At 33.8% G+C, this 14,807-nt stretch overlaps 1 protein-coding gene across 1 annotated transcript in view; it reads left to right on the forward strand.

Annotated features, from left to right (window-relative positions):
• FSTL5 (follistatin like 5) overlaps positions 1-14,807 on the forward strand; it is an 858,755-nt gene that overhangs the window by 763,581 nt on the left and 80,367 nt on the right. The window contains exon 12 of the mRNA XM_052654835.1: positions 3,549-3,698. Within this exon, the coding sequence (XP_052510795.1) occupies positions 3,549-3,698 (150 nt within the window). The remainder of the gene's footprint in view (positions 1-3,548; positions 3,699-14,807) is intronic.

The following is a 14,807-nucleotide window of genomic DNA, read 5'->3' on the forward strand; positions in this document are numbered from 1 at the left end:
TATAACTAAAGTTATAGATTAAATGTGCACTTCCCAGGTGGTGCTAGTGGTAACGAACCCGCCTGCCAATGCAGGAGACATAAAAGACATGAGTTTGATACCTGAATTGGGAAGATCCCGTGGAGGAGGGCATGGTTCTTGCCTAGAAAATCCCACAGACAGAGGAGCCTACCAGCCTACAGTCCATGGGGTCACAAAGAGTTGGACATAACTAAAATGACTTAGCACATTGATTAAATGTAGGCAGATTGTTTCTGCAGGCAAAGGGTAGTGGACAAACCATGGTTAGAGAGAGGATGGGAGGAAAGAATAATGCCAGATTCCTGTTGAGCTGGATGAAAGGGAAACAGAGGTGCTTGTAACAGATCCATTCATCCTCGCTATGAATGGCACAGGAGTGACTGTGAAGAAAAGGAGGAAAGATACAAGACTGGAGATTTAAGAGCTAAGTATTTTTAATAGGAAACCAATACAATAAATGAAAATGACTGATTCCTATAGAAGATGAATATATATATATATTCAGACTATATTTTGAATATTCAAAATATATTCAACTATTCAAACTATAATTTTAGTTTAGCAGATCAGGAAGCTTCGACACTACTTTAATTGCTAAGTTAAAATTTCCATTATCACTAATGGTATATTCCTTTAAAATTTTGGAAGAAGATAATTCACACACAGGAAATATATAATGAAATATGTAAGTGACCCACAAGGAAATAGATAAGTATTAATTATGAGCTAGAACTGTCTTTTTATTATTGACTCATTCTCATTAGCTCTAAAATCTTATTAACCCTTTTACTCTCAACGGCAGTATGCGTTTCTATAAAGATGATTGAATGCTACCCTTTAATTCCTGACAGTTTTCCTCATCGGGATATTATCTTAATCTTCTTTTGCATCTCTGGTATTTTTTAGCTTTTCTTTTATCCCACTGAATGCCTAATGCATGTGAAATGTATTCCCCTACTATTCCTATCCTCAGAAATGAGTATTCATCTATGTAACCTGGAAAAAGAGGACTGTTACTATAAAAAGGGACCTAACAGACTATAATCAGAAATAATGGCATAAAGCACAGCAAAGAAAATTTAGGGTGACTGTCAGGAAAGTTTTAATGGCTTTGTAAAAATGATTGTGAGTCTGGTCAGGGACGTCTTCTAGTGACAGCATACAAAGTAGGAAATGATTCCCAGAAGAGCAGTTTATTTTACTGTTGAATAGTTTTGTAGCGAAGAGGTGGAAATTGCTCCTGGTTCAGCAGTTGTTTGGCTGACAGTTCCGCGTCAGGTCACTCATGCTTTCTGTTATTTTGGCAGGTTTCATTGTGAGATTTTACATAACAGCAAAGAATTTGTAAACAACTTCCCTATATTCAGAAACTTTTATCAATCTTAGGTCCCACTCTTCCCCACCTTGTCATGCTTCTCAAGTACGTATTTTATATAGTGTTTGGTTCTCATGAAATAGGTCTTTGTCAAAGATGTTCAGGATTCTTCTAAAGAAAAATGTTGGGTGTAGAAAACAATGTTTCATTGAAAATTGATGAATGAAGGTAAAATCCTGCACTGTGTTCTGGACATGTGCTGAGAACAGATTTCTGCCTTTTGGCTTGTGCTGCCTGCGGATGGGTGCCATGGACACTCACTGCTGATGGTAATCTTAATATCATTGTGGTGTATTCTGTAACATGGTGTTCATTCAAACCCTCCATAACGACCAGAAACATACATTGGATATTTAGTTTTCTCTTTTGTTTGTTTGTTTATGTCCTGGAAGCCTGGAACAACTACACTGTTCAGAAAATACTACTGTTATATGTCCCTGGTGTTTTGGTGAACTTGGTACTTCTGGACTGGATTTTAAAAATGAGTGGGCCCTCCAGGTTCTTCGGAATTAGATCTAAGGGTGGAGAACAAAACCAGCAGAGCACATACTGAGCTTCTCATTCCAAAGTGCTCTGGTTTTTACATTACTTTCCAAATTTTATGCAAGAAAGAGAAGCATCTTCTGTGGTTGTGCTGCCTGAGAATTATTTTGGTATTCATTTTAGTTACTAAATGCCAGATATGGTTTATCTACTGTCAGTATTATCTTTTCATTGAAAGAACTGTTTAGGTGATGCTGATAATGAACATTTTATTGATTTTGTTTCATGATTATTAAATACAAATGGTGGATGGGCTCTCTGATGAAAAATAATTGTTTTTGTTCAAATTAGAGAAGAAGGAGAGCATTTTAATTGAGCTTTGGAATTACTACCTAGAGTATACAAATCAATGTTAGACGTGGTACTCAGAGATCAGGCCTAAATCATAAAAAAGTGCCACACTAGAATCAGTGTTTATCATTATATTATCATTAGATAAATATATGCTTATACATATATTTTGTGTAGAGCTCTCTTGCTAGTGGTTTTTCTAACTATAAATAAATTGAGAGAATTACAAACCCAGTGTGTGTGTGTTTCACTCAGTCATGTCCGACTCTTTGTGACCACATTGTCTATTGCCTGCCAGGCTCCTCTCTCCATGGAAAGCTCCAGGCAAGAATACTAGAGTGGATAGCCATTCATTTCTCCAGGGGATCTTTCTGGCCCAGGAATTGAACCTGGGTGTGCCACATTGCAGGAAGATTCTTTACCACCTGAGCCATCAGAAAAGCAAACCCGTTATACCAGTGAATAAAAGGAAAACCAGGAGCAAAAATAAAGACCTAAATGACATTATTCTACTTTCAATATCTGCAGATGCAAATCAGAAGGACATTCGTATACCTTCAACATTTATTTAATTTTGAAGGATGAAATAGAAGATCTAGCACAAACAATATAATATTCAGCCAGAAGGCAGTTCTAGGGTAATGGAACAAAATGAAAAAAAAAAATTCAGACAGATGAAAGAATTTTGTAAAATTTCACCTTGATACTAAATCAAAAAAAAACATTATGAATAAAAAAGCCTTATTATTTTTTCCAAGTTCCTGATTCTCCACAAATTAGAATTCTTCTTTTTCAAGTGGGTTTGGTAACTTTTGAAAGGACTATGAATGTACCTTAGGTTTGGAGAGGCTCTAGATGTATTTAGTGTGGTTTCTGATGTCTGGTACAGAAGTTTCAGACTGGGGGATTTGGGAGGAAACATTGGACTTATTATGTATTTAAGCAGTTACTGAGTTATGAATAGGTAGGGATGGATGAAAGGACTATATGAATATAGCAATATTCATTATTACTATAAATGAGCAATTAAACTTGAGAAAATATATTCTAAAGGATTATTCACACTAGTTTCTATACACATTTAATGAACTTAACTATGTACTGTATACTGTTTTAACTCTATATATTTGATATAAATATAAATATATAGCATATAAATATATATTACCATATGTATTTATATATATACATGTATACAAATATATATGACTTTTACAACAAAAGTAGTAAAGTGTCCAACATTAATGTTACTTGTCATATGTCCATGTCCATTTATAATTTAAGGTATTCATTTAATTTTATATTTTCTAAATTTTAGGATGAAGTCTGTCCCAAAGCTGAAGGTGATGAAATCCAGAGGTGTGTGTGGGCCTCAGCTGTGAATGTCAAGGACAAGTTCATCTATGTTGCACAGCCAACTTTGGATAGAGTCCTTGTTGTTGATGTGCAGTCTCAAAAAGTTGTTCAGGTATGAATGACTCCTCTTCTTGAAAGTGAAAGTTGTTTTAAAGAAAATTTAATTTAATGTAATAGTCATTATGAGGTAACCTGTCAGTTGATTGTCATTGATAACTTGTTTCATTACTTGGATAAATAGAAAATACATAAGTTTTCTGCAAACTCTCCTCTCACTCTACTATTTGAGCCTAAGCAATTAAAGAAGTAATTGAAAGAGCTTTTGTTTTCAACAGTTAGATTCCAAGAATACTTTATAATCCCAACATGACCATTTACGCAGAAATCATCCTCAGAGTTGCTTTTTATGTATAGAGCAAAGAGAGTCCTTCCTGGTCCATGGTCAATTAAGGTATCCTAGTTGCAATGGCACCCCACTCCAGTACTCTTGCCTGGAAAATCCCATAGATGGAGGAGCCTGGTAGGTTGTAGTCCTGGGGGTTGTGAAGAGTCGGATATGACTGACAGATTTCACTTTCACTTTTCACTTTCATGTATTGGAGAAGGAAATGGCAACCCACTCCAGTGTTCTTGCCTGGAGAATCCCAGGGACGGGGGAGCCTGGTGGGCTGCCATCCATGGGGTTGCACAGAGTCGGACATGACTGAAGCGACTTAGCAGCATCAGCAGTTACCATCACAGAAAAAGTATTATAGCTTTCTCATTTGATTCATAAGAAAGGCTGAACAATAATAGATTTAATGGATAATAATAATTTAGTAGGTTTTACCATAGTAGTAAAACAAATAATATGTGCATAGGTCTATGACAGAGAAAAAAATTTCCAATCTTGCCATGTAATTTTTCCATGTTGCCATGATTATGGTTATGGAGACTATTCTGGTTTGAGTCATCAACTATTTTATCTCCTGCTCTTTCCAAAACTATCCAACTTGGACCATCTACTAGAATTCAGTCATACAACAAGCAAGGGTAAGGATAGGATTTGCCTCCTGGCAGCCTGGCTTCAGCCTCCAAGCCTTTGACTGTTAGGATCTATGGCTTCTTAGCTCAGAGGAAACAAACTTAAAATAGCATCCTGAGATATGTATCAATATAATCTGTTAAATCAGAACAATAACTGTACACATGTTATGTGTGTGCTCAGTTGTGTTTGACTCTTTGCGACCCCATGGACTGCAGCCAGTCGGGCTCCTCTGACCATGGGATCTCCCAGGAAAGAATATTTAAGTAGGCTGCCATTCCCTACTTCAGAGAATCTTCCCAACCCAGGAATTGAACCCACGTCTCTTGCATCTCCTGCAGTGGCAGGAGGATTACCACTGTAGCACCTTGGAAGCGTACATAGCCCATAACATTGTATTAAGGATTATATCAATTAATGGATAAAAGCATTCAAGCATTTATAACAGGGCCTGGTATATGCACTGTATACTGGTTTACTATCAAAATTCTGACAGACCCTGAAATCTAACCATTTCTTACTTTTATAGATTTTTTTTTCTTGCATCAATATTGAAGTAGCTGTTAGTACCTCTAATATTGATTCCTGACTATAACAAAAAATATTCTAAGAACTTCAAAATCATGCTTCTCACTATAATAGCTTTTAACAACTTCATATGAATTCATGCAATCATCTATCCATTTTTATATGTATTTGTTAATTGTCTTTTGTAAGATGTGCTTGGTATCACAAATAAACAGATAAAAAGTATCTGTTTGAATGCTCTGATGTCTACAGAGTTATAAATTTGTGGTTCAGTTTCAAATAAGAGAATGAACAGTAGGGTCATGAAAGGATAATAACTGTCTTCTAGAAAATTCTAAGGCCTCCAGGGTTACGTACTTCTTGTGTGCACCCTATCTAATGGGTGTCTATCTAATGGTCAGTGTCTACTGGGAGAACATATTTTTCTGTATATTTTACATCCTATGTGTCTGTCTTTGAGACTGCTTGATTTTTGACCAGGTTTATTTTACTTTGATTTCAGCGGTGACATAGGCCGGTGAATTACAGGCATTAGTCAAGGATTATCAAGAGTCTTTAGCTGGTAGGTTAAAATTAGATGTTCTTTCAGGAATAACCAGGCTGGTCTTTAAATTCAGTGTTCAAACCAGAAACCTACACCAACTGAATATGTATTACCTACCAGATATTTGAAAGTGAGAAAAGTTAACATCGTTTATTATTCATATACCTTCTATCTTCAGACAATGATGTAAATTTTAAAATTAATAGAAAATATCAATAATGAAAATTCAGGCAATGTTAAAAAAATCACATAAATGATATCATTTTCAAAGTGACTATAATGACTATAAAATACCAGGAGAATGAAAAAGACATACAAGGATAAAATATTAAAATATAATATAATTATGATTGTGGGTATTTTTCAGACATGAATCTAAAACTTACACTTTTATTAGTTAGAAAATACAGACACAGTCTAAATGGATTCTCCTGTGATTTTGGTATTAAAATATTAATAATTATGCTTTATTACTCTTTCTAGTCATTACCTATCTAAAGGTAATTATTATGCAGATTTCTGTTACCACAAGTTAGTATTGCCTGATTTTTATTATTACAGAGATGGAAATTTATACAATATTCGTTGTCTGTGTCTGGCTACATTGGCTGCACAAGATAATTGTGAGGTCACTTCATTTACCTGGAGCAACTGTTATTCTTTCATTTTTGCTGCAGAGAAATCAATTGCAGTTGATTCTCATTGTTTACTGATTCTGTATTTAAAACTCACCTACTCTCTTGAATTTATTTAGAACCACAAAACCAGTACTTATGGTATTTTGCAGTCATTCAGGGAATTGTGCAGAGTGGTGAGAAATATGTGACCAGACGGACATACATGTTTCCGGCTCAGGTTAGACAAGGAGACAATTGGTACATATATATATAATGGAATATTTCTCAGCCATAAAAAAGTAAAACATTGGGTCATTTGTGTAGATATAAATGGACTTAGAGACTGTCATACAGAGTGAAGTAAGTCAGAAAGAGAAAAAAAAGTCATATATTAATACATATATGTGGAAAGTAGAAAAGTCATACAGATGATTGTATTTGCAAATCAGAAATAAAGACATACACATAAAGAAAAAAGTATATGGACACCAAGGGGGAAAAAAGGGGTGAGATGAATTGGGAAATTGGGATTGATATATATACACAATTGATACTATGTATAAAATAGGTAACGAATGAGAACCTACTGTATGGTACAGGAAACTCTACTCAGCACTTTGTGGTGACATAAATGGGAGGGGAATTGAGAAAAAGAGGAGATATATGTATGTTTATAGTTGATACACTTTGTTATATAGTAGAAACTAGCTCAACATTGTAAAGGTTTAGTCGCTAAGTTGTGTTCTACCCTTGTGACCCCCTGGATTGTAGCCTGCCAGGTTCTTCTGTCCATGGGATTTTCCAGGCAAGAATACTGGAATATTCCCTTCTCCAGGGGAAAAGTAAAGCAGCTATACTCTAATAAAAATTAAATAAATAAATGTATATGTATATATATATATATCAGACTTTATTTATACACTAACAGTAGAAAGGATAAGTTCTAGAAGCAGATAACAGAAAGAAAGGGGAAAATCTGAAAATATACCAAATAGAAAGAAATGGGTAAAGTTGATAATATGTCATATGTTATTATATTATTATATATCATAATATACAAGTACCTTGTGTTATTATTTATTGTACAATTTATTTAAAAATACTCTAAAGTCTCAGATTTAGAAAGGGCAATGAAACTTAAATAGAGAAAACTCAATACCTAAATATAGTGACATGAAACAATTAAACATAAAATCAAAGGAAGACCTAAAAATGGTAGATGAATTACCATGAGAATAGTAGCAATTTTCTCAATAGCTATAATGAACACCAAAAGAAAGTGAAAAAATATTATTAAAGAACTAAGTGGAAATAAAATATACTCTGATATTATATGGTCAGTAGAAAAACTTCATCAACAAAATAAAGTTATATAAAGTTGAAACTACTCACTGTAAGAATAAGGAAAATAAACTAAGCTATTAAATAGGATACATAATGAGCAAGTAAATTGGTAAACATAAGATTTATTAAAATATTAATTGTCAGTAATAATGGTATTCCCTAAATTTAAGGTCAACATTTTTAAGAGTGAAAGCACAGGACTAAAATAGAAAAAAAAAAAAAAAAAAAGGTGTTTAAATAGTGTACAAAAACATGTAAGTGGGGGAAGGGTTGATATTGATATTATTTATATTAAGATTTCTTGTATTATGTAAGATGAAATAATTACTAATTATGCATATGTTAAATATCTGTTCATATTTCAAGAAAGTATGTCTTAAATATTGTATCTGTTTTTTTTCTATAATTTTGTTTAAAATTTTGGCTTAATTTTTCAGTTTTATATTTTCTCTTCCTTATTTCTTCTTTTCTTATTGTATTTATGAATAGGTGGTGCATTTATTTATCTTTAGGTGCATTTATTTATTTTTATGAATAGGTGGTGCATTTATTCTTATAAATAATAGATGGTGCATTTATTTTTATAAATAATAGGTGGTGCATTTATTTTTATATAAAAATAAATAAATGCACAACCTATTCATAAATGCAATAGGAAAAGAAGAAATAAGGAAGAGAAAATATAAAACTGAAAATTAAGCCAAAATTTTAAACAAAATTATAGAAAAAATGGGGGGGCACGATTCCAAAAAATCAAACAAAAGACATATTGACACTACTGTATATAAAATACGTAATTAACAAGAACCTGGTATATAGCACAGAGAAGTCTGCTTAATACTCTGTAATGACCTATATGGGAATAGAATCTAAAAACAAATGGACATATATATATATATATAACTGATTTACTGTGCTGTATAGCAGAAACTAACACAACATTGCAAATCAACTATACTCCAACAAAAAATAATTAAAAGCAAAAACAAAAAAATTATAGAATAAAATCGAATATGTATATAATTACAATAACAGAGGATGGAATGAAGTAACTAGCTTATAATAAAAAGTAATAAACTGAATAATAAATATCTAATCATATGCATATTATAATAGATATACTTCCAAAATGGAAAAAAAGAGTCCCAGGTTATGCTAGCATAAACTAACAGCAAAACATAAAAACTGATGTAATATTAACATCAGATTTCAAAAAGGGGCTATAAGGCACAAAGTGTTTAGTTAAAGCAAGTTACTTAATGAGTTAAGAAGTTGACTAAAAAATTAAAAATAGGAAAACATATGATTGCTTACAATTTTGTAAAGTGATTATTACCATATTGCTAAGTCACTTAAGTCGTGTCCGACTCTGTGCGACCCCATAGACGGCAGCCCACCAGGCTCCCCCATCCCTGGGATTCTCCAAGCAAGAACACTGGAGTGGGGTGCCATTTCCTTCTCCAATGCATGAAAGTGAAAAGTGAAAGAGAAGATGCTCTGTCGTGTCTGACTCCTAGCGACCCCATGGACTGCAGCCTGCCAGGCTCTTCTGTCCATGGGATTTTCCAGGCAAGAGTACTGGAGTGGGTTGCCATTGCCTTCTCTGTATTACCATATTACTAGAAAAAATTGACATATGATCAAAGTGAGAAATATTTGATAAATCAACAGACAAAAGTAATATTATACACAAATTGAACATAACGACTATTCTTAAACTAACAGGTATATTATTAACTTTTGCATATAATAGTGATTACATATGCCTTATTACTAAATATTTCACTTTCTATGCATTTTCACCATCATTTCATATCACCATTCAGGCTGCTATAATTTAAATAAATAAAAAAGAAACAAAAATACAGCAAACTGCATTGTTTATAAACAAGAGAAATTTATTTCTCAAGTTTCTGAATGTGGAAATTCTAAGATCAAGGTGCAAGCATGATAGCGATCTGGTGAGGGCCCTATTCCTGATTCAGAGCTGGTTCAAAGCCCTGGCGTGCTGCAGTCCATGTGGTTGTAAACAGTTGAACATGACTTAGTGGCTTAGTGGCTGAACAGCAGGCAACACATTCTTTTACAAAAGATGCAGAGCCAGCATGACTAACCACAGTGAAAGGAACAGATGTAATATGGAGTCTGATTTTTTCCTCACTATTAAAAATTCCTTCCTGGGAAGAAGACGTGTAAAACAGTGGCTACAATGATTCGGGATATTCTTCACAGATCTCTACTATAGAAAGGTAGAGGCTACCTTAATTTAGGGAATGAAGATTTCCATACTGAGTACGTGCAATCTATCCTTATTTCTGATAAGACACTACTTTTTGAGGGACATTGTTGACTAAAATATCAACCTAAAATTTTAGATATATATCCCATAAAATTATCTTTTAAATAAAATCAAATTTTCTATCTTTGAGTTTGTTTAAATTCTCCTGTTTTCAACCATTTATAATTTCAACCTGCGAACCTCTTTAGAAGGTGAATTCCATAAGTCTTCTGACTGCTTGGTGAAATAATACATCCTTATGTTTGTTTAACATGCCCTTAGAGTATGTGAATTTTAGTCCTCAAAAGAACATGTTTAAAGATGAATTATGAATATCTTAATGACTCTACTTTTACACTGGAAAATACATCATCTCTTAAGAATTCTGAACTCTCTCAAGGCTTTTCTCATGTAAATAATAGATTTAATAGACATAGACATTGAAATGTCTGTTTTATAAACTAATAATCCAAGTAATTCAAGTTTTAAAACCAGTAAAAAAAAAAAAATAGTATTTCTAGTTACTTCAAAAACTGAAAGAGAATAGCTTAATTTGTTGCCGGAGTCCAGCTCCAGCAGCCAAGGATTCAACCTGAAGAGATGGACGGTGTCGGCGATGAGACAGTCTCTCAGATTTCTTGGACTGCCTATTTATTTCAAGTTTAAGATTCTCTTTATACTTTTACGAAAACATGAAGTCAGAGGTTTGACATTTTCAGTTCCCCCTCACCCAGATTTATTATGTCTATAAATCATTGTTGCTCTTCAAACAGAGTTCCTGCTTCAGTGATTCTCTGGGAATCAGCCTTACCATCTAATATCTACTTCCTCTAATGTGTCCTATAGTTAACTTGTGATTACATTGTAACTCATGCCACATTCCTCAGTTTACTACTTATCTTCCTAAATCCTGTTTGCCCCTAACATCCTGAGCTCACTATCTCTTAAAAAGGCTTCTAGCTATAGTGTGTCTAAAAATTCCTAACCTCTATAAGCTATAGTAAAATATGCTAACTCACCAACATTCCTTAAATCTTTAACTTCTAACTATTTTAATTATTTCTAAGCCCTAAATTCAGTAAACTCCTTTGCCATAAACAGTTTCCTCACTAATAGGCTTCAGATATAAATCCCTCCCATGGCCTCAAGCTGCAGCCTATGGGCTCATCCTGGAACACGCTTTTGTAAAGGCCTTAAACAAATGTCAATGCTTAACTTTATGAATTATTCTCTGAGCACAGCTGCAGAAGACTTTGTGCCTTCTCATGCTCCTCTCAAGAACAATAAGCACCTTAATATTCATTTTCAGTCAACTCAGCTGAGGAGAGGAAAAAACAAGTCAGGATTACAAGGCCTAACTCCTTCATCCCAGGTCCGTGCCTGATAATGAGGAGAGGGGGCTGGGGCCGTGCCTCCATTTTGTTAGAAGTGCCTAACGTGGCTCCCAACAATTTGTCATTTAACTCTTTATTTATATCCAAGAGCAGAGTGCATTCAAAGTCAACTGCAATTTGTGAAGTTAATCTTGTAAAAAGTAAAGCACCTTTATCAATTTGACCCCTTTGTCTCCTAATGAAGTTATCCTTCCTGATTCTTTGCTGTATTTCTGTTGATTTCTTTTGTTATAACCTGAGTATACTATAGTGACAACTAAGAATAATAATTATAATCAAATTTTAGTTAATCACCTCCCAAACATGATAGAAACTACTATAGAATTTTTTATAGAATGGACAGAGTGATGTGAGAGTGAAGTCCAAATCAAATTGTCTTACTTTTGAAAAGGAAAGTAAGAAAAATAACACTACACCTATTTAAATTTAACATTTCAAGTTTTGTTTTTCAGTTCTAGTGTTTTATACTGACTTTCTCTAAGAAATCATAATTTCTGAGTTTTTCTTTATTTCTTTTGCATGTATTTAACTTTGTAAATTGATATTAAATATGTAATCTTAGGAAGCAATGTTTAAAAAACTTGAACAGCATTGCTACATTTTATTGTTAAAATGATAAATATTTTCTTGAAAATATGTTTTTAGAAACTTCATGATAAATTCTTCCAGTAGAGGTATATTAATTTTCAGTGTTTACATTAATATCATTTCTACCTGCAGCTTAAAAATGAAAGCTCACAAACTCTTAAAGGAATCTATAATCTTGGTACTGCTTTAAATGTCAAATGTTTATTGCTTCTCTCATTAATAATTTTTGTAAGAATGGCATGCAGGTGTTTTTTTGCATAAAAGATTAACTAGTAAACTGACCTCATTTTGTGTTCTGTGGAACAAAATCAGGTTCTGCTTGGATGCAGAAGTGGCTTATTGTGACACCTCGGGTATTCTTAAGTGTCATCAGCAGTCTCCTATAGCTGTTAGCACATTATCCTGAGAATCTACATCATTAGTTTAAATTAGGTTCACTTAATTAGCCAGCTGGTACTCTACTTGTCAGACTGATAAACAAGCTGTGCTTCACTGTTCCTTCATGTCAAGGCTAAACTCCAAGTTCTGTGTATCTTTGTTGTTATTCTCAGAACTTCACTCTGACTAAACATGCCATCTTTATAGAAGTTGATACAACTGGAGCATAATCAATAGAGCATCAATTTTAAATTATCTGTAATTGGTGCAGCCCTTCAAGAAGTGAATTTATACTGATAAATGTGTATCTCATATGTTGGAATTATGAGGGAGTTAAATTTTATAGATATACAAAGAGAAAACCTTCATACTTTAAGTAAATTGCATTCTATTCAATGTTTGAAACAGTTTTAAAATATTAAAGAAAAATATTACCAATATGTTTATAAAACTACAAGTAAAGCTGTTTGTTATTGTGTTGTATAGTATATTCTACACATTTTTTTACAAAGGAACAGGATAAGAAGTTACTTCATCATGATAATATAACTGTCTGAAAAGGTGCTTACATGGGAAATTATGCAATATGGATTTTAGGATCTGTATATGTAGATCAGTTCAGTAAAGTCACTCAGTCGTGTCTGAATCTTTGTGACCCCATGAATTGCAGCACACCAGGCCTCCCTGTCCAACACCAATTCCCGGAGTTCACTCAAACTCACATCCATCAAGTCGGTGATGCCATCCAGCCGTCTTATCCTCTGTCGTCCCCTTCTCCTCCTGCCCCCAATCCCTCCCAGCATCAGACTCTTTTCCAATGAGTCAACCCTTCACATGAAGTGGCTAAAGTATTGGAGTTTCAGCTTTAGTATCATTCCTTCCAAAGAACATCCAGGACTTATCTCCTTTAGAATGGACTGATTGGATGTAGATAGCTACTATTAATTAATTACAATAATGAAATATAGTGATTTGAAAGATGTTTCTGAATATGTCTAATAAGCCAATAAATCTTTGGAAGAAGGATTTTGATGGCTTAATTATCTGAATGTCACCAAGACAAGCAAAGGCTGCGGTATACACAAAAGAATGGTGTTTATGGGATGAGAGAGAAATTTCCAACATATAGTGTTAGAAAATTTTATTTAAACAAAGTCCCACAGAACCATTCAATAGATCAAAATTGATCCCCTTTGTTCTATAATGGTGGTGGGGGTTGAATCATGTGCTGCAAATAAATGTAATTTCTAAGTTTCTAAAGGCAAAGTTTGGAAACAATTATTCTAGGAAAATAATGTTGATAGGAAATGCAAACTATAAGTAATACTTGAGCATTCTATGTGCATAAGTTAATCTTGAAGTGAAAGATAAGCATATGTGTAATCCTTTTTCCCAATCTTATATTTCTGAACATTATATTCTGAATTTTATTTTTTCTGAGATATGCTTGGTGGCTGTGGAAACAAATATATATACATCAATGGTCTCCAAGCAGAGTGTATACAACAAAAAAGCACTGAGAGATGAACAGATGTGAGAAGGGAATCCCAGGACATTTTTTTAATATTTTTTAAACTAAAAAAAGAATCATATTACTTTTAAAAAATATTTAATAAATGGAATAATATTGGATACCTGAATTCATCTGCATTTTGGATGGTGGGTATGAGAGTACTTGGCAGGAAAGTGGGAGTTTTACAGTTGGAAAGAGTGGACATTGATTGTTTTAGTCATTAGGTCCTGTCTGACTCTATTTGCAACTCCTTGAGTTGCAAGGCTCCTTGGAGCCCTCCAGGCTCCTCTGTCCATGGGAATTCCCCAGTAAGAGTACTGGACTGGGTTGCCATTTTCTTCTCTAGAGGATCTTCCCAACCCAGATAGAACTCATGTCTCTTGCATTGGCAGGCAAATTCTTTACCACCAAGCCACCTGGATGATGAGCATGAGAGCATTTGAGAGTAAAGTGAGAGTTTTATAGTTTGGAGGGATGGACATTGGTACAATGAATTTATTTTTATTTTTTTTAATCTATACAAATGAGATAGCAATTGTGCACACATCAACAGACAGACTGTCATGAAGTTTAAAAAGTTTTGCATTTGTAATATATTTAGAGAAAAGCTTTGTTCATAACAAATCTTGTTAAGCATATATATTATAAAACAATACAAATGATTAAATCATTATGCTATTGGGCATGATGTTCAATTTTGCAAATTACTTTTCCCAGTAAAGTAGATGTTGTTCAGTTGCTCAGTCATGTTCAACTGTTTGTGACCTATGGAGTGCAGCACACCAGGCTTCCCTGTCTTTCACCATCTCCTGGAGCTTGCTCGAACTCATATCCATTGTGCTGATGATTCCATTTTCTCATCCCATTATCTGTTGTCTGCTTCTGCTCCTGCCTTCCATCTTTCTCAGCATCAGGTTCTTTTCTAATGAGTTGGCTCTTTGCATTAGGTAGCCAAAGTATTGGAGCTTCACCTTCAGCAATAGTCCTTCCAATGAATATTCAGGACTGATTTC

The sequence above is a fragment of the Budorcas taxicolor genome, chromosome 17 (genome assembly GCF_023091745.1).
Source record: "Budorcas taxicolor isolate Tak-1 chromosome 17, Takin1.1, whole genome shotgun sequence".
NCBI classification, from domain to species: Eukaryota; Metazoa; Chordata; class Mammalia; order Artiodactyla; family Bovidae; genus Budorcas; species Budorcas taxicolor.